At 36.7% G+C, this 20,958-nt stretch overlaps 1 protein-coding gene across 1 annotated transcript; it reads left to right on the top strand.

Annotated features, from left to right (window-relative positions):
- The first annotated feature begins 12,075 nt into the window (after nucleotides 1-12,075).
- On the top strand, nucleotides 12,076-20,957 carry LOC145975613 (uncharacterized). Its single transcript, XM_083106209.1, has 11 exons — nucleotides 12,076-12,145; nucleotides 12,419-12,643; nucleotides 12,825-12,987; nucleotides 13,157-13,278; nucleotides 13,389-13,633; nucleotides 15,853-16,031; nucleotides 19,235-19,403; nucleotides 19,534-19,648; nucleotides 19,755-19,914; nucleotides 19,988-20,115; nucleotides 20,319-20,957. The coding sequence occupies exons 1-11, from the start codon at nucleotides 12,079-12,081 to the stop codon at nucleotides 20,369-20,371; spliced, it is 1,626 nt and encodes a 541-aa protein (XP_082962335.1). The 5' UTR covers nucleotides 12,076-12,078; the 3' UTR covers nucleotides 20,372-20,957.
- Nucleotide 20,958: the final 1 nt, after the last annotated feature.

Below are 20,958 nucleotides of genomic sequence, written 5' to 3'. Positions count from 1 at the left end.
GACTGCCGTGGCTGCCGCCGGAATAGCTGACGTGCAGGCCACGAAGAAGAAAGAGAACGACAAGCGAGCCCAGAAAGGGGCGACCGAGACCCGAGCTGCATCGGCGACCGTTGCCGTTGCGCCTCCTGCTGCCGCGACCGCAGATACCTCCACCCCAACTCCTAGCACCTCGGTGTCGTCCAACCGAAAGGTGAAGTGCTGGAATTGTGAAAAGACCGGCCATATAGCGCGTGAATGCTCGGAATCACGTCGCCAATACTGCTACCGTTGCGGCAAGGTAAATGTCACCGTGAAAACTTGCCCTTCGTGCTCGGGAAACGAAGCCGAGAGTCATTAGGGAGGGCCGCTGCGACTCTGAATAATGAAGGGGAGGCCCGCGTCGCGAACTCCACGCGCGAGATAGTCTTGTCTTCGAACATGGTCGATCCCACCGATTCTTTAGAGCTACCACCATTGCATTATCTTATAGTTGCCGTTAATAAAGAACCTTTAAGGGCGCTCGTCGATTCGGGATCGACTCGTACGATCCTTGGAGCTGAGGCCATTCAGATCGTTCGAAAATTAAATCTGCCTACTCGCCAACGAGTTACTCGGATTCGCACCGCGAACGGGCAGATAGCGAGAGCGCGCGAAGAGGTCGATCTATCGTTTCGACTAAGGGATCGGATTCGTACCATTTCGGCTTGTTTGCTGCCGGACTTGACCGTTTCGTATTTGGTCGGCATGGATTTTTTGCGAAAATTTTGCGTGGTGGTTGATTATGAGCTATCGGAATAGAATTTTAGAGATAGTCCTGCCGTAAGATATCCGTTTGAGTTGCCGAACCAGGAAGCGCAAGTATGCTGTGGACTCCCCGAGTTGACACCTTTGCAGAATGAACGTTTGGAGTCATTTTTGGAGAATAAGATACCGATAGCTGTCGAAAACCCCGGTGTCACCTGTCTCACGGAACATAGTATTGACGTTGGTTCACAGAGGCCGATTAAACAACGGTGTTATTTAGTTTCGCCTAAAGTTCAGGAGGCTATTCGCGATGAAGTGGATAAGATGTTGGAGGCTGGGATTATTGAACCTTCCTTTAGTGAGTGGTCCAATCCGATAGTCATGGTTAAGAAACCTAATGAGAAATATCGATTTTGTTTAGATTTCCGGAAAGTTAATAGCGTGTCCAAGAAGGATGCATATCCGCTGCCGAACATGAACGGCATTCTAGATAAACTAAGATCGGCAAAGTACATCTCGACTCTTGACTTGAGTCAGGCGTATTTTCAAATACCTCTGGCCAAGGAAAGCAGAGAGATTACCGCCTTTAGCGTACCCGGAAAAGGATTATACCACTTCACGCGAATGCCTTACGGACTGACAGGAGCGCCCGCGACATTCCAACGTTTACTAGACAAATTAATCGGCCCGGAAATGGAACCGCACGCGTTCGCGTACCTGGACGACATAGTAATCGTAACGCCCACTTTTGACGAACATTTGGAATGGTTGGAACGCGTATTAGACAAAATCTTCGCTGCCGGTCTCACGATAAATCCGGCGAAATGTGAGTTCTGTCGCTCACAGGTTCGCTAACTCGGGTTTATTGTACAGAGGGGCGGGCTGACCGTGGATCCTGACAAAGTTCAACTCATTTTAGAATACCCGGCACCACGGAATGTTAAGCAGTTACGCCGGCTCCTAGGTATGTCATCCTGGTATCGGCGGTTTATCCCGCGATTCGCGACTCTCAGTGAACCGCTAACAAGATTACTGAAAAAGAATCAACGTTAGGTGTGGGCGGAGGATCAAGCCCGTGCTTTTGAACAGGTCCGTTCACACTTGATGGCCGCTCCAACCTTATCGTGTCCAGATTTTACTCTTCCATTCGTTTTGCAAACAGACGCGAGTTCTGTCGGGATCGGAGCAGTTTTGACACAAACGGCCGAGGGACAAGAAAATATTATAGCTTTCGCGAGTAGAGCATTGTCCGATCCGGAGAAGAAGTATTCCGTCACGGAACAGGAGTGCTTAGCTGTCGTATGGGCTATTAAGAAATTTCGACCATATCTAGAGGGTTATAAGTTTACGGTAATAACCGATCACAGTAGCTTGCAATGGTTGCATAATCTTAAGAATCCTACGGGTCGACTCGCGAGGTGGGCATTGGAGCTACTCGAATACGATTACGAGATAGTGCATAGAAAGGGCGCTTTACACCACGCCCCGGACGCTTTATCCCGGATGTATGAGAGCGAGGCCGAGGTCACAGCTGTAGCTGCCGTAGAGATAGATATACTCGAGGACACTGCGGATGAATGGTATCGCAGACGTTTCACGGAACTGGCCGACGCAACTAAGAGATATACGGACTGGAAAGTTGTAGACGGTCAGATGTATTATTGTCGGCCAAGGGCGATCGTATCGGACATTGTCGAGGATTTAGATCGGTGGAAATTGGTAATACCTCAAGAACGACGAGAGGAAGCTTTGAGGGAGGCTCACGACGAACCGTAATCCGGACATTTAGGGGTGGAGAAGACCTTTCAGAGACTCGCGGTCGCGTACTTTTGGCCGAACATGTTTCGGGATGTCGCGAAATACGTTAGACGGTGCGACACGTGTCAACGTACTAAAGTGGAACAGGCTCCCCCTACAGGACTCATGGGCCGCCGCGTTGTAGAGGGCCCATAGACTGTCATTGCTGCCGATATAATGGGACCGTTTCCCAAGATTAAGTCCGGGTTCACCTACATCCTGGTCGTGCAGGACTTGTTTACGAAGTGGGTAGAGTGTTTTCCTGCTACGCGCCGCTAACGGGAAAAAGATCTGTGAGGCCTTAGAGGAAGTAGTCTCGCGGTGGGGCACGCCAAAATTTCTGCTTACCGATAATGGTATGGAGTTCGCGAACCGAACTCTGCAAGCGTTCGCCGAAGAGCATGGGATCAGGCTGACTACTATTCCGCCGTATCACCCGCAAGCGAATCCTGTGGAGCGAGTGAACCGCGTCTTAAAAACGATGATTGTTGCGTTTCTGGACCGCGACCACCGGGAGTGGGATGAGCACTTGAGAGACTTCCGCTTCGCCTATAACACGGCTCATCATTCCTCAATCGGAACATCACCCGCGTTCTTAAACCTAGGAAGAGAGTTAGATCCCTCTAATAGCTTACGCGATCGTTGCCGAGGGACGGCCGAAATCGAACCGCGGGACCCCGCGGATTGGTCCGAGCGAATGAGAAAATTACGTACTCTATACGACTGGGTGGACGAGAATTTAGAGCAAGCCTACCGCAAACAAGCCACTTATTACGATTTGAAACGACGCGACCTTGCTTTCCAGATTGGCGATCTGGTACTAAAACGCCACCATGTTTTATCGTCATCGGCACAGAATATTACCGCAAAGTTAGCACCGAAATTCCACGGACCTTTTCGCATTAACCGCATGCTTTCGCCTGTTGTATGTGAGATCGTTTGTATGAATGGTGATTTTGCGGGTAAGGTGCACAAGATCTCAAACCCTACCATATTCCGCTTCCCTAGATAGCTGCCGACGTATAAGAATTTCGAGAAGAAGCCAAGCTAAAAATGGGAGAGTGGCGAAATTTCAGACTTCGGTACCGGGATGCCATCTCGGAGATGCACGAGCGGTACCCGGGGTTCTGGATAGAGCTCCGGGACCTGGCGGAAAGTCGGGACCGCCGCCGCACTACCACCCGAGGAGCGACCGTACGGTAGTTTCCCCGTACTAGGGAACAGGGGACCCAGGCCTCAGGAGGAAGGACGCTGGGACAACGCCTGTTCGAGGTCGCCGCACCGGAGCCACAAAACGCGGGCACCCAGCCGTCACCCAGTCCCAAGGGGTCCAGGCGGGCGCTCCTCCGTCCGCGATAGCTGCCGTACCACGGAGCACTCCCGGAAGGGGAAGAGGCCAAAATCTCCTACTGCCAGTCCCTCTGAGGCGCCCCGACTTGACGATGGGGGATCATCCTCCACCATCTCCGCCTCCCCCGGAGCCGAGTCGTGCCGTCGCTCCACTCGGGGGGGAACCCCAGCGCTCAGGGGCTGTAATGGCCGCTAGGCCACCAACACGAGGTTCCACCACGTGCTGGAACTGCCGCTCCCCTGACCATCGATACTCCACCTGCCCGTGGCCAAAGGATCGCCAATATTGTTATGGATGTGGTCGGGACGGAGTTACCCTGCGCACCTGCCCTAGATGCCGGGAAGAGTGGAGGGACCTCGGGCCCTACCATCCCGATAGGGGACATCTGGGCCATTGATAGCTGCCGCCTTCTATATATATATTTTGTTCTTTTTCTTTCTTTCCTCTTTCAAAAATTCGGGCTCCTCTCTGATTAAAAATAAAGATAGATTGAGGGACCACAGCATCGCCTTAACCAGTTTCTACCCTCCTAGCCCTTTCCTACTGTTACGCCCCCTAGGATAAGAACTCCTCTTCGCTTCAGTTGTACTCTGCTTTGGCTTTGTGGTCGCATGATCTTTGTGGTGTTGCATGTTCGTGACCTGGATGGGGATGACTGGAGGCGCGGCCGTGGAGGAGAGTGGACTAATTTTGAGCTTAGGAATTTAGGAACATTAGAAAGCTGACGGCTGTCGACGTTGGTCGATAGCCGAGATCTCCTCGGTCCTCTCCTAGGAGGGGGGAGTTGTGACGTGACGCCTGGCGGCCCGTCACAAGGATCGCGAGATCTGACCGGGAAGAATTTTTGGGCCCTCGTTCTCCCCTGATTTAGGGAGAGAGAGCGGATCTTGGAGGCGGGAATAGACTCGCCTCCCATACGTTCGACAGTCGTTCGTTTCTGTTCGATGACCTTTCGAGCAGGGTTGACGCATTATAGCGTTATATCATGCTAATTTGCGTGGGAACATGCATACTTTTGTCTTACGACGCATTTTTGGTAAAGCGATAATGATATGTCCCTATTCTAAAGTTTCATACCGAGACGTTTGTCTCCTCGCAAAGTCGCGATATGATAATATTAATATTATATTATATACCACGCTGAGTTTCATGGGACCGTACTTTTGTCTTACGACACGTTTTTGATATGGTGATAATGTCGCATCTCTACTATAAAACCTCGTGCCGGGACCTCGTTCTCTCATCAGAAAGTTCTGAATCGTGTGCGTGTCAAAGTCAAATTAAAAAAAATAATGGATAGCATTTTGGAAAATTGCTCAGGGTGGAAGCAATATTTCTTCGACCTGCTCTGTGTTTTGCTCGTTAAGCTGGCCTTCCATTGGGAGGTAAGTATTACATTTGCGAATATTTAAAAAAAAAAAAAATATGTGCGTGTATTTATACTAATTATATTTTTTTAATGTAGTCCCAGGATGAGGTTCAAATCCCTGGGTTTATGAATATCCGGCGCCGGCAGTGGGTGCGGGCGGAGCGTCGGGTAAGGAGATATGAACTCTCCTATATGTGGGGTGACACCCCGGAGAGTCCCCAGGACGAGGAAGACATCTTTGACTTGCGGCGGCTCTTTGGGGAGGAGTCCTACGCGGAAGAGGAGATTTGGGTGCCCGGGGAGATTCGGGCGCCCAATGGCATTACATATAATGGATACAGATGTAAGTACATATTTTTCCTTCTATAAGTTTTATTGTGACTAGGTTTTTTATTAATACATCTTTCCTCTTTTTCTGTTCCAGAAGCGGCCTCCCTTTAGTCCGGTGCATCGCCCCCTCCTCATATATATATTTTTTTTAATTTTATTTCTTATATTATTATTATTATTATTATTTTTTTGATTTTATATCATATATTATTATATATTAAGCGCACACATACACACACACACACACACAAAATTGTATAGTACACGCACACATTTAAATAAATTTTATATTTTAATTTAAAAAAAAAAGAATTGTATTTATTTACGCGCCTCTCCTTGCGCTCCCATCCTTTGCGTCTCTCTTGCGCTAGTTGTAAGAATTTATCGTTCTCTCTCTCTCTCTTTCGTACGCGCTATCGTTCTAACAATAAGTCTCGCGTTAGTTGTAAGTCTCGCGATATCTTCGTTCTCGCTCGCACGCGTTATCTTAGCTGTTATCGTTCTCTCTCGCATACGTTGTTCTCGCGATATTATAGTTCTCTTTCGTATGCGTTCTCTTCGCGCTATTATCGTTCTCTCTCATTCACAAGCTCGTCGCTATCACTCACTTACCTTTGCGTCGTCCTTCTCCCACCTATGCAGCATCTTACAATGCGTCGTCCTTGTTCCACGTTGACGTCATCCTTGTCGTATGTTGATGTCGTCCTTGTCACACTTGATGCCATCCTTGTCGCACTGTCCTCTTCACACACTTTACGCTATCCTTTTCAAACCAGTGCACCGTCCTTCTCACACGTGGACACATCGCGGGCCCGCCGCGGATCCCCTCTTCCCGCGCGGACCCCCTCGTCCATCGGTCGTGCCGCGGATCCCCCCTTCCCGCGCGGATCCCCTCGTCCATCGCTCACGCCGCGGATCCCCCCTTCCCGCGCGGACCCCCTCGTCCATCGCTCGCGCCGCGGATCCCCCCCCTTCCCCGCGCGGACCCCCTCGTCCATCGATCGCGCCGCGGACCTCCCCCCTTACCCGCGCGTGACGTCACTCCCCGCGCGTGACGTCACTCCCCGCACGTGACGTCATCATCCCCCGCATGTGACGTCATCATCCCCCGCATGTGACGTCATCATCCCCCGCGTGACGTCATCATCCCCCGCGTGACGTCATCATCCCCCGCATGTGACGTCACCCCCCTCTCGTGACGTCACCCCCCCGCCGGTTCCCCCTCGCCCCTCACCCCCCCTCGGAGCCCCTGGGTTAGAACCGGCCTAGACTCACTACTAGTAAGTACAAAAAATATTTATGTAAATTAATAATGCGTATAATTTTTTAAATGAATGTGTTTTGTAATAATGAAATGGGATCAAGGGACATGCGTACAACTTATAAATGAATATAGAAATAAGGAAGTTTTATGGAATCCGCGAGATCCTGCATATTATAACAAATTAAAGAAAGAATATGCTTGGAGAGAACTGTGTGAAAAATTTGAAAAAAGCACTGAGGAATTGAAAAAAAGGATTGATAGTTTAAAAGGTTCATATAGACGAGAGAAGGCGCGAGCCAAAACAAATATGGGAACAGGAAAAGGTAAGGAAAGAGAGAGAGAGAGAGAGGGAGGGAGGGAGCGAGAGGGAGAAAGACATTGATATTCAAAAATAATGAGTTATCTAAAGAATATATATGCTTGCAGGATGACATGAGATTTATAAATCAAAATGGTTCGCTTATGAAAGTCTACAATTTTTGGAAGATAAAGCCTCGCAGGACTTTAAATGTAAGTATTTTAATTGAGAAAAATCGAAAGTTAGGGAAAGATATTTTATTGACAAGATATCTCCATATAACGAACGTTTATTTAAGCATATTGATTTTGCCAAGATACCCTGCCAGTAGTACAGAAATATTCAGTAAATTCCTTTCTTATTTCTTGAGCAATTAATTTTGTTCCGCGAGGTACATTTATCAAAGGTAAAAGAGATATCATTCCCTGTCGATCATTTTGCCAGCTTCCAGGTGTCGTATGTCCATTTAGATCGATATCTAAGGAACCTGGTGGTGTATATATATTTCTGGAGGTTGTACTTTTCCGTAAAAAATTATGAAGGCATACGACAGTCATTATAATCAATTCTGCTTTTTCTGGCTCTAAAAGCATAGGTTTTCGTAACTCTAAAGACGCTAGATGCAATTCCGAAAGTATTTTCTACAACGCGGCGTGCTCTAGATAATCGGTAATTAAATATTCGTTTTGGAGACCCACTTGCGTGAATACCACTGTAGGGTTTCATTATATGTTCACTTAAAGGAAAGGCTGCATCCCCCAAAAAAACATAGGGAACTTTCGTTTCTCTTTCAACCAAAGCTGAAGGCTCAGGTAAATTTAAATTTCCCTTCTCCATTTTTTTATATAGTTCACAATTTTTGAATACACCTCCATCCGAAATACGTCCTTGGCAGCCAATGTCAACGAATATGAAATTATAATCAGCATCCGCTACAGCCATCAAAACGATGCTGAATTGGGATTTGTAGTTATAAAAGTCGCTTCCGTTGTTAATCGGAGCTTGTAAAGTAACGTGTTTTCCGTCGACAGCTCCTATACAGTGTGGAAAATTCCATGTTTCCTCAAATTCTTTAGCAATTTTCTTCCATTCGTCTGGAGTTAACGGCATCTGAAAAAATTGAACAAATAAAAATCATACTCGAATGTATTTAACATTATAAAATTTATAATCTATAAAATTTACTGGCAGAATATCTTGGCAAAATCAATATGCTTAAATAAATGTTTGTTATATGGAGATATCTTATCAATAAAATATCTTACCCTAACTTTCGATCTATAAAATTTATAATCTATACAAATATGCAAGAATTACAAAATGCATTTATTTATTGTTTCCCGAATTAGAATTTGCAGACTGTGTCTGACGACGAAAAAGGCGGTAATGAAACACAGGATGAGAGCGAAGAAAGAGGCAAAGAAAGAGAGCAAGAAAAGGAGCAAATCAACGAAAAATTAGTCAATCCACAAGCAACTACAGATCAATTAACAAATGAAACTCAGAATAAAGAGTTCAAGTTTTCGAAAAAACGTTCAATTAAACAAAAACAGGCTGACGAAGATCCAAGAATTGCGGAAGCATTTGGATACTTTCGACAAACAGCTTCACAACAGCGAAAAGATCAATGTAATCTTTTCGGTGACTACATTGCGGATAAATTACGTATATTCGATAATCATCTTCGTGCCATTGCACAACATAGAATTAGCAACCTCTTATTCGAATTAGAAATGAATCTATATCAAAATTCTAGCACTCAATCAAGTACACAATCTTCTTTTCCTGTCTACAGCAATTTTTATCCGCATACAACTCAAACACAACTTCATCCACACAACCAGACTGGCACTTTCAATTCTGCTTTTAACAACCAATTTCCTCGCTCAGCAATTTCTGCACATCATTCCACATCTCCCTCAGATTCGTCTCATTTTCAAACAAATCGTTCATCTATCCAAAATTTTGATAATCAACCGTGTACGTCATCCACTCCAGTCAGTTATATTAGCTCGCCTTATCCATCCCCTCAAAGACACGAATCACCTTTATCCAACTCCTTGCAATACTTTTCTGATTCTACCAATGATTCCCAACGTACAGAATAAAACTACATTATAAAAAAAATGTAAAATTACATAAATATTAAATGTAAAATTACAAATAAATAATTAAAATGTATACATTTTCATTATTTATCGTGTAATTTTACACTCTCTTATTATTTATGTAATTTTATATATTTTTTTACAGTATATAATTCCGCGTTATTAAATTCGTATTTTTTTTTAAGTAAGTGTTACTAATATATATATATATATATATATATATATATATATATAAAGTATATAATAAATTAATATATTTAGTAATTATTATAATAATTATATTTTTACTTACCTTCACGTAACTGATGAGACAATCAATTATTGCTTGGCACACTTCCGGTACTGTTTGCGATATCAATTGTTTTGATATTTTAAACAGGTATTGTAAACTAGTGAAGGAATCACCAGTTGCAAGATATCGCAAAGTTATAGCTAATCTTTCCTCAGCCGGGACTGCTTTTCGAGAAGTAGTATTATTTTTCGATATTTTTTTTTTGATGGAATTTAAAAGAAAAATAAAATCTTCTTCCGACATTCTAAGAAAATTTTTGAATTGGCCACTTTCTTTGTCAGCCAACAAATCATTCAATAAAAAGATGTTGTTAATATTATTTACTCGTCTTCTCTTCAAATATAATTGCGTTGACCACCAACGCCTTTGCTTTCGCGTCTTTTTCTTTTTCTTTAATAAATTATATAAAGCGATAAAACTGGCACAAGCCACTGCAATATTGTCTGCCATTTTCGTTCCGTTTACTCCGAACGACTGGAGCAACATCGAACAGTTGCCTCGACTTGCTTCATATGCCCTCGTGCGGAGTCTTTATTTTTGCAATCCGAGGCATTCGGTGCGGCCTCGGCCTGCCTCATTCGCATTCGTGCTCAAGTCTGTACCCGGTTTAATACTGTTTATATTGTTTATCAACCGGGTATGTAATATAATATTGCTTATACTTGCGATAAAACATCCACACGCGCCGAAACAAGCGTACTCCGTCCCGCAGTCCCCCGCGCCTACGAAATCCTCTCCGTCCCGCGTGATGTCATTCCCCCGCGTCGCTGAGATCCCCCTCGCGCCTCACCCCCCCTGAGAGGACCTGGATTAGAACTCTCCTAGTCCTAACTACTGTAGTTATTAGGACTTCACAAATTTTAAATATTAAGAAAGTATATATTTACTTTATATAAGGGTTTTCAAGTAGTTAATATTGTAATTAAATTATATGTAAATATATACAACTTATATAAAGCTTATCTTTTTAATAATAACAGTTATACACTTTTAGTATAAAAATTTTCTATCTATTGGTAGTATTAAGGACTTTATATTAAAAAATGATAGAACGGTAGTTTTCAGGACAGTCCTTAAAACTGCCGATAGACATATATAACTTTCAGGACCGACCCGAAAAACACTACGAGTCCTCAAAACTGCCGATTCATCTGAGAAATTGTCCCGAAAACTGCCCTTTGACATACATATACAGGGTCTTCAAAAAGTCCCGGAACGCTAAAATATCTCGAAAACGATCAACTATAATGAAAAATATATGTAAGGAACAAAGTTGTAAGACTAAATAAAATGTACCTAATGATGATAAGAATTTGACCTTGGATGAAGTACTCAAGGTCATATGAAGGTCAAGTTGATTTTTTTAAATGGAACTCCCCATTTTTTATTGCATATTCCTATAGCTTATCTCGAGAGCTTTCCAAAATACTATAATTAAGTTAGTTTTCATTAAGTACTTTCCGAATTATGAGGCTTGAAATCGTTTCTTAATTTTACATAAACCGTAAAATATCTTAAACCGTAAAATATTCATTTTTCGATTATCTTACCTTAATACTTTTATGTACAAAATAATGAGAGTAATCAATTGGTGTAAAGAAAACATACAGTTGTTTTTTCTTTACACCAATTGATTCTTCTCATTATTTTGTACATAAAAGTATTAAGGTAAGATAATCGAAAAATGAATATTTTACTAGATGGTTTATGGTTTATGTAAAATTAAGAAATTATTTCGCCTCATAACTCGATAAGTACTCAATGAAAAATACTTAATTATAGTGTTTTGGAAAGCTCTTGAAATAAGCTATAAGAATATGCAATAAAAAATGGGGGTTCCATTAAAAAAAATCAACTTGACCTTCATATGACCTTCATATGACCTTGAGTACTTCATCCAAGGTCAAATTCTTATCATCATTAGGTACATTTTATTTAGTCCTACAACTTTGTTCCTTACATATTTTTCATTATAGTTGATCGTTTTCGAGATATTTTAGCGTTCCGGGACTTTTTGAAGACCCTGTATATATATATATATATACAAGGATGTACGTATGTATGATTCTCGTCAAATGTCAAAATTGTCAGCGTGATCGTAACAAATCAGCAGATTGAGAATACCAATTTACTTAAATGATAAAAAAGATTATGAAACAAACAAGATGAGAGAGAGATCTCAGAAAGATGACGAAGAAGAAATGTCTTTGAAAATAAAAGCTGATTTCATCAGTAGATCCAGTCAGAGATCTTTTTGTACATATATTCAGTACATCCAGTCAGAGATCTTTTTGTATATATATATATATATATATATATATATATATATATATATATATATATATTCTGCATACTGTATATAAGTGTTATCATATATCATATATCGACTATTATCATTGTTATCAAATACTACTCTTACGACAGAAACAGAACAAGCTTTTGTTTTAACGTGTACATACTGAAAATTTGAAAAACTGCTTCGATCGTGGATCATATGTTGCATAATAATTTTTTGATAATATCTCGTATTAAATAGATATTACGCGATGTCGTACAATAGTACATCTAATACAGATACGCCCGAGGAAAAAAAAATTCAACAACGTAATTCAAGTAAGTGCACAATTCATATAAATATATTGATCAAATAGAAGTTGAGTTTACTTAAGATACACCTACGACATACTTAAGATTTATCTGTGATATTGAAATTTGTGGGAAACTTTATAGTATCTTTTAAAGCCAGAACAAATGATCTCTGGCTAAGTACGAAGTTTTTGTGTTGTTGATAATGATTATTTAATTTTTATTTTTCTATTAGACATTTAAAATGCGTACAAATATGTATATAGTATATAGCCATTTTTTAGAACTATATATTTACAGTTGTGATTGAAAATGTGCCAAATACGAAAATCGCGAATTTCGAAACGGCGATTTCCGTCGCTGGAATCGGAAAATTTCAATATCTTCTCATTATTGGGATTATCCCAATTTCATGGGGATCTAGTATAGATACAGCTAATATGTCGATGATACTTACATCGGCGGAGTGCGATTTAGGATTGTCACTATTTGATAAAGGGCTTTTGAACGCAATCACCTATGTGGGTGCGTAGTAATATGTTTTGAATTATTTTCAGTGCAAATTGAAACATTATATTGAAATAATATGGTGGAATTATATATATTATATATATTATATTACAAAAAATAATAAGAGATAAAATAAGAGATAAAAAATAGAGTATAAAATATTTATCATAGTTCATGTGTATATAATGTGCTATAGGTATGATGTTGAGTGGTTTTATGTGGGGATATCTCGCTGACGTTAAAGGAAGAAAAAAGATTATATTATACGGCTATTTGGCGGATGGTATCTGTAATATATTTGCAGGTTTTTCACAAAATTTTGAGACGCTTGTGTTTTTCAAATTTCTCAGTGGCTTTATGTGAGGGAAATATATATTACATTATACTATATTAATTCGATACTTTTTCGAAGGAAAACAATGAATGAATCAATTTTAATTTGAATATCCATTTTTTTATATATCTTCTTATGTGTTATTTAAGAATTAAGGATTGAGTTAACGGTCAGTCTTATTTTTATCATATTAGTGTTAGTGGACCGTATGCTACTCTTCTGGCATATTGCTCGGAATTTTATGGCGATAAAGGTAGAGCGAAAATTCCACTTATTGTCGGCTTTTCTGTTTCGTTCGGATATGTAATTAATGCAGGTAAAATATCTTTATATTACAAAAGAAATTATATAAGTAATTATCAATCAATAATCTAATATAAATTTACTTTCTCCTAAAACTAATATTTATTGTATGTATTTGTGTAGTATTTGCCTGGCTAGTGATTCCTCAGCCATGGTCAATCGTTTTTGGAGACGGCGTCTTTGTCTATAATTCCTGGAGAATATATCTATCTATCTGTGGATTACCAATGTTGATAGGCGCTGCCTGTCTCTATTTCTTTCCGGAGAGTCCCAAGTTTTTAATGACACAAGATCGTAATAAAGATGCTCTTGATGTCTTTAGGAAAATCTATAGTATAAATACTGGTCTGTCTAAAGATAATTATCCTGTAAGCATATATATATATATATATATATATATATATATATATATATACAGGGTAGGCCATTTTAATCTACGCACTGAAATATCTCAAAATCCATAAGTTTAAGACAAAAATGTTTTCAGACAAAAGTTGTATGGTTTCGAGGGGGCCATAAGAAGGTACCATTGGTTTGACCTTGAATAGTTATTTCAAGGTCACATGAAGATCACCTTCAATTTCTTAAATGGAATACTATATTTTTTATTGCATATTCTTGTAGCTTATCTCGAGGACTTTCCAAAACACTATAATAAAATATTTTTCCCTCAAGTACTTTTTGAGTTATAAGGCTTGAAATCATTTCTTAATTTTACATAAATCGTAAAATATCTTGTAAAATATTCATTTTTTCGATTATCTTACCTTAATACTTTTATGTACAAAATAATGAGAGGAATCAATTGGTGTAAAGAAAACACATAATTGTTTCGAAAAAAAAATATGTAATTGTTAATTGCAAATTACATATTTTTTCTTCGAAACAACTATGTGTTTTCTTTACACCAATTGATTCCTCTCATTATTTTGTACATAGAAGTATTAAGATAAGATAATCGAAAAATGAATATTTTACAAGATATTTTATGGTTTATGTAAAATTAAGAAATGATTTCAAGCCTTATAACTCAAAAAGTACTTGAGGGAAAAATATTTTATTATAGTGTTTTGGAAAGCCCTCGAGATAAGCTACAAGAATATGCAATAAAAAGTAGGGAGTTCCATTTAAGAAATTGAAGGTGATCTTCATGTGACCTTCAAATAACTCTTCAAGGTCAAACCAATGGTACCCTCTTATGGCCCCCTCAAAACCATACAACTTTTGTCTGAAACATTTTTGTCTTGAACTTATGGATTTTGAGATATTTCAGTGCGTAGATTAAAATGGTCTACCCTGTGTATATATATATATATATATATATATATATATATATATATATATATATATACAGGGTAGCCCATTTTAATCTAATATATATATATATATATATATATATATATATACTTATTATATTTAATATTTTAATTTTTATTAATATTTTTAATTTTTTTTGATATTTTGAATAATATGAATTATTATATATATATATATATATATATATATATATATATATATATATTAATTTCATATTATTCAAAATATCAGACCCGAAAATATTAAAATTAAACAAATTAGTTTTAATGGCAATGCGAGTCAAATGTCGATCTTATAATACAGTTACTTATTATACAAAACAAATAAATTTGAAAATAATAAATACAATTGTGAAAAGTTTTATATAAACATTGTTAATAATTTGCCAAAAATTTAACATAGTTTTCTATTATAATAGACGGTTTGCGACTTTGCGTATGTGTACGTTTATATGTTATTATTGACTCGCTTTTATAAACAAGTCTCGGTTATCCAGAGAATACCAATCGAACTTTGTCTTCAGAAATGTTCGGTCTCTCTTCGCCTCTAACGGCCTCTCAGTATTTTCGATGCCTGGAAGTAAGTCTAATTTCGTAATTTTCTTTTTATATAGTTTTAACTTCTTAACTTTTTAATTTTTAATTTTATCTGATTCTACATTTAGTTTATGTTATTTATTTAAATTATTTCAATTTTGTTGTTTGCTTTACACATAAGGTTTACAACATAAGGCTTACAACATAAGGTTTTAACCTCTTAACCTTTTAATTTAAATTTAATTTAATTTAATTTATTTAATTCTACCTTTAGTACCTTTAGTTTATATTTATTTAAATTATTTCAATTTGTGTTTTTTATTTTAATATAACTTTTTCATTGACAAAAATTTGGACTGATTTCATTACATTGTCAAAATGAAAATAATGAGACACCGAATCATTCAATTTTAATGTAATTTTAGACGGCACGCTTTTAATATAATTGACTCTGATGTAAAGCCTTTTATTTCTTGTTCAATCATCATATTTGCGCTGAAGATGGCCCAAAAATTGGGTCGAAACGTTCGTAAACTTTTCACAATTGTATTTATTATTTTCAAATTTATTTGTTTTGTATGATAAATAACTGTGTTATAAGATCGATACTTAACTCGCATTGCCATTAAAACTAATTGTTTAATTTTATATTTTTTTTATATTAAAGGTTGTTCAGATAATCGTAAAAGAAAAAAATATGCTTTTTTTTTCTTTGCTATATTTTATATATACAGATACATGCCTTGGGAGATGTAAATTTAAACAACACTATAGAGCGATCGTATTCATCAAAATCTCAAAATAAAACAAAATCTTTAAAAGATGGAGTTCAACAGATGAAGCTTATGTTCTTGAATCCACATCTACCACGTATATTGTTATTAGTTACCATACAATTCTGCGGAATGTTATGGTGAGTATTAATTATATATATATATATATATATATATATATATATATATATATATATATATATACAGGGTGTCCCTGAATGGTCTGTACAAACTTTGTGAATAAGTTCCAGGGACCTAAACAAGCAGAAAATGTCCCATAAACATGGGATCGGAAACGCTTGCTTCTGGAGTTACGACGGTTCAAAGTTTTCTTGCAATAGCTGGAGAAATTATCACGTCAAATCGCATAGGTGTTACAAAACTGTGTTTATTTATTTCCTCGGTTATGCCACGGACATAACAGGACAGTACACTTGCTATAGCAAATGCTCGAAATGGCCTCCGTTAGATTCCAAGGAAGCCTGCGCACGTCGCCATATTGTCTGGCGAACCGTCCATTTCCACCGGCACGGCCATACACCAGATGGATATCCGCCAGTTCATCAAATGAATAATTTGATTCATTCATGTTTTTAAACACAGTTTTGTAACACCTATGCGATTTAACGTGATAATTTCTCCAGCTCCACAAAGTTTGTACAGACCATTCAGGGACATCCTGTATACAGGGTGAGCCATTTTAATTAACGCACGCAATTATTTCGGAAACAAAGCATTTTAGAGAAAAATGTTTCAGACAAAAGTTTTATGGTTTCGAGGGGGCCATAAGATGGTATCATTGGTTTGACACTGAAGAGTCATTTGAAGGTCACGTGAAAGTCACTTCAATTTTTTTAAATGGAACACCCTATATATTTTTGCACACTCTTGTAGCTTATCTCGAGAGCTTTCCAAAACACTATAATTAAGTACCTTTTCGTTAAGTACTTTTTGAGTTATGAGGCTTGAAATAATTTCTTAATTTTACATAAACCGTAAAATATCTTGTAAAATATTCATTTTTCGATTATCTTACCTTAATACTTTTATGTACAAAATAATGAGAGTAATCAATTGATGTAAAGAAAACATACAGTTGTTTTTAAGAAAAAATATGGAATTGTTAATTGCAAATTACATATTTTTTCTTAAAAACAACTATGTCTTTTCTTTATACCAATTGATTCCTCTCATTATTTTGTACATAAAAGTATTAAGGTAAGATAATCGAGAAATGAATATTTTACTAGATATTTTATGGTATATGTAAAATTGAGAAATTATTTTAAGCCTCATAACTCGAAAAATACTCAATGAAGAAATACTTTATTATAGTGTTTTGAAAAGCACTCGAGATAAGCTACAAGAATATGCAATAGAAAATTGGGGTTTCCATTTACAGAATTCAAGGTGACCTTTACGTGACCTTGACAACACTCTTCAAGGTCATACTGATATCGCCATGTAATGCGTTACTTGAAACCTTACAACTTTTGTCTGAAATATTTTTGTCTGCCGCGCTCAGTTTTTGAGATATTCGGCTGATACGAATGGTCTGCGACACCCTGTATATTCAGAATGTATATGTATATTTAGGCGGTATATATATAATTATATATATACCGTATCATCTCTTATATGCAGATGGAGCAAATTAAACTGAATAGAAAAGTTTTGTATTACGATTCTATTTTACGATTTTCGCAATAATTAAAAAGAAATTAATTAATAAAGATCGATCAATTCGCGCGAATACCAGCACGAAGCGAAAGGAGATAGTCTATTGTTATGTGGTTAGTAGGTAAAGTAGGCGCCAATAATGCCTTAACATATGAAATTGGTCGCATTCGAGACTAATAATAACTAGTTATTATTAGTAACAATGGACTATCTCCTTTCACTTCGTGCTGGTATTCGCGCGAATTGATCGATCTTTATTTATTAATTTCTTTTTAATTATTGCGAAAATCGTAAAACAGAATCGTAATACAGAAGTACATAACATAACAGTACATAACAAAGCAGGAAGGATGTTTTTCAAATGACAATAATTACATTGGGAGGGGCATTTTTTAAATGGCAATAACTACATACAAATTGTACATAATGGATTTTCGCGTCTCAACAATCATGTGACAGCGAGCTGTCTTTCTTTGCTGCATGCTAATATTCGCACGAATTAGTCGATCTCTTTTAATCATTTCTCATGAACTTATCAGTTCAGTTTATTGCACTCTACTCGCTGACAAATGTTGGCACATCTTTATGAAAAATCTTATATATACATATAGATGTCATTATATATTAATTTATTTATTCAATTGTTAGATAAGATATTCGCAATAATTATGAATAATATTGTAATATCAATGTTCTTTATTATATTAGTGACATAATTGCGAATTCTGTAAAATGATTGTCATGAATGTCGTAAATTAGAGTTATCAAAATGGTGAAAGTAATATATCATAATATGTACGTGAATATCCACGTGATGAATGCGTAAAATTGCACGATGTTTTTTTTTGAGATATAGAGTAACATCATTCGTCGTAAAAATTTAAAACCCTGATTAGTTGTGCTGCGTTGATCGTTGAATTTAATTGACACAGATTTGAAAATTTATGATCTTATCAGCATGTAAGATATATTTATTTTTGCATTCGCTAATTGTGACTTACATTTTCATTATCTAGGTAATATCGGATTCCATACATTTTGTATATCACGTGTTTTATTAAATTCTTCTACTAAATTAAAGATATCAACATAGATAAAAATAAAACTAAATACACAAAAAATACAATACTTCAGGAAAGTCTGCTAAAATCTTCTACTAAATTACAGAGTATCAGACATAACAATAGCAAATATAAAACGACTTTCATCGGATTAATTGCAATTTGTTTGCAATTAAATTATTACTCTTTAATATCCTTTTTATTTTCTTAATATCCTATTTAACGAAGAGCATTATCGAACTCGGTAAAAATTTTCCATCGATGTAGATCTTGATTACGGCAAAAATAAATAAGACAATTCGCAGATTAAACAATGCAATATTCGATAGCATATTATAAAATTAATCTTACGCATACAACGCATATATATAGCAATTTTTTATCTTTTCATTTGAATCATGATACAGAGATAAATTATATTGACGTACATTTACGAATGAATTGCGATGAGATAAATATTATCTATAAATTATTTAAATAATCACGGATTACATGTTTTATTTTAATTCATATTTATATACTTAATTTATTTAGTAAATATTAAGCAACTTATTTAATTTTATTATGTATTATTTATATTAATATTTTCTATTCGTTTATAGTTTAAATACCCTTCGCCTTTGGCAGCCACAGCTCTTTATAACGATAGAGAACTTTAACAGCCTTAATACTGACATAAATAATCTTACTTTTTGCGAAATATTGGATATTTCTACATCTGTAACAGAAAATGCAACTGTTGCATTAAAGGAAATGTCAAATTGTGAACAAGTAAGAGATACATATTAATATGAAAAAAAGTCAATTTCAAACAATGTGATAATTAAGTATAAAAAATATTTATATTTTTACATTTACTAAATTTTGTTATATTCTCTGTTTAATAAATTGATTATTCCAGATTGTTATAGCAGATTCAATATACATCGACACTATTATTGTATCAGCTATTTCTAGTCTTTGTATATTATGTGCTAGCATTTTTGTTAATTATCTCCAACACAAATATCTTTCACGTAAGTTATTTTCCTTTTTACATAAGTTGTCTATTATTATTTAGAAGAGAGCAAGAGGGAGAAAAATAGATTCTATATTAATTTTTATAAATAATTTTTGATACAGTCGTCAGCTATGGATGTGCGCTTCTGTGTTCTGTTTCCTTAATCTGGTCTAGAAATACATTAATTACCCTTATACTTACATGCTTATATGTTGGATTATTGAATAAAGCTTTTAACGTTACGCTTGGAGCAACTGTTTTGCTTTTTCCTACATCGTTGAGGTTTGTCATTTAAACTTATAAAATTATTTGAGCTGAATGCAATAATATAATCAATTTTATATTTATTTATCAGAGCCATGGCAGTAAGTATGGAAATGATAATGGGAAAAATGGGAAGCATAATCGGTAATCTCATCTTTCCAATCTTACTTGAGTATAACTGCGTAGCACCGATTATTAATTTGATATGCTTCAATTTGCGTAAGTACTTTGCTTATTGAAAAACAAAATCTCTTAAATATATTATCAAAACATGGAAAAGTAAAAAAGACACAATATGTCAAATAATTTCACTATATTTAAAATAGAAATAATAACGTTAATTTGTAACTGAAATAAAGAAAATGCATTATTATTTGTGCATATATTATCTTATTCTAATAAATATAATTCAATATTTTTAGTAAGTATACTTCTTACGTGTTTTATACCAAGTACACGCAAGCATGAAGTATAAGGATCATTGCTTTGTTAATTATACGAGAATAAAGAGAATAATCTAAAGCAGAGGATCTTAAAAAAAAACACAAAAAGAGCACATTGACAGGTTTGCTTAGGTTTCGCACTTTTTTAACATTTCCGAGAATCCACGATTGTTAGCAGAGCTTCCAAGTACTTAGATCGAAGTTTATCATGAATCATGATTGAATCTATATGAATCTATATAAGGGCAGACAATGATCATGCACACACACACACACACACGCACGCACGCACACACACACACAACGAAACTGCAGGAGACCTTGAGTTTCATTTTCGACACAGCCCTCTACTAGTCTTTAGGACTCACATGTTCTTTTCTATCCCGCACCTTTTCTCATGTGGACGCAGCTTTATCGGAGATCTCAGGACTTCGTCATCTCTGTATCTGCCATTGTTAATTGATGTAATAAAAAATTTATGTGTACGTGTATATCGCGATGTATGTAAATAATGTACGTGTATATCGCGATGTATGTAAATTTTTACTTAAGAAGAAAATCGAGAAAAATATACAAATAAAATATAAATTAAGTATATGCTGATTGTTAATAAATAGTT

The sequence above is a fragment of the Camponotus vicinus genome, unplaced genomic scaffold (assembly GCF_025532165.1).
Source record: "Camponotus vicinus isolate PSW18456_S1 unplaced genomic scaffold, iyCamVici1.0 SCAF_8, whole genome shotgun sequence".
Taxonomy (NCBI): Eukaryota; Metazoa; Arthropoda; class Insecta; order Hymenoptera; family Formicidae; genus Camponotus; species Camponotus vicinus.
This window is presented reverse-complemented; position numbering and strand designations above follow the sequence as displayed.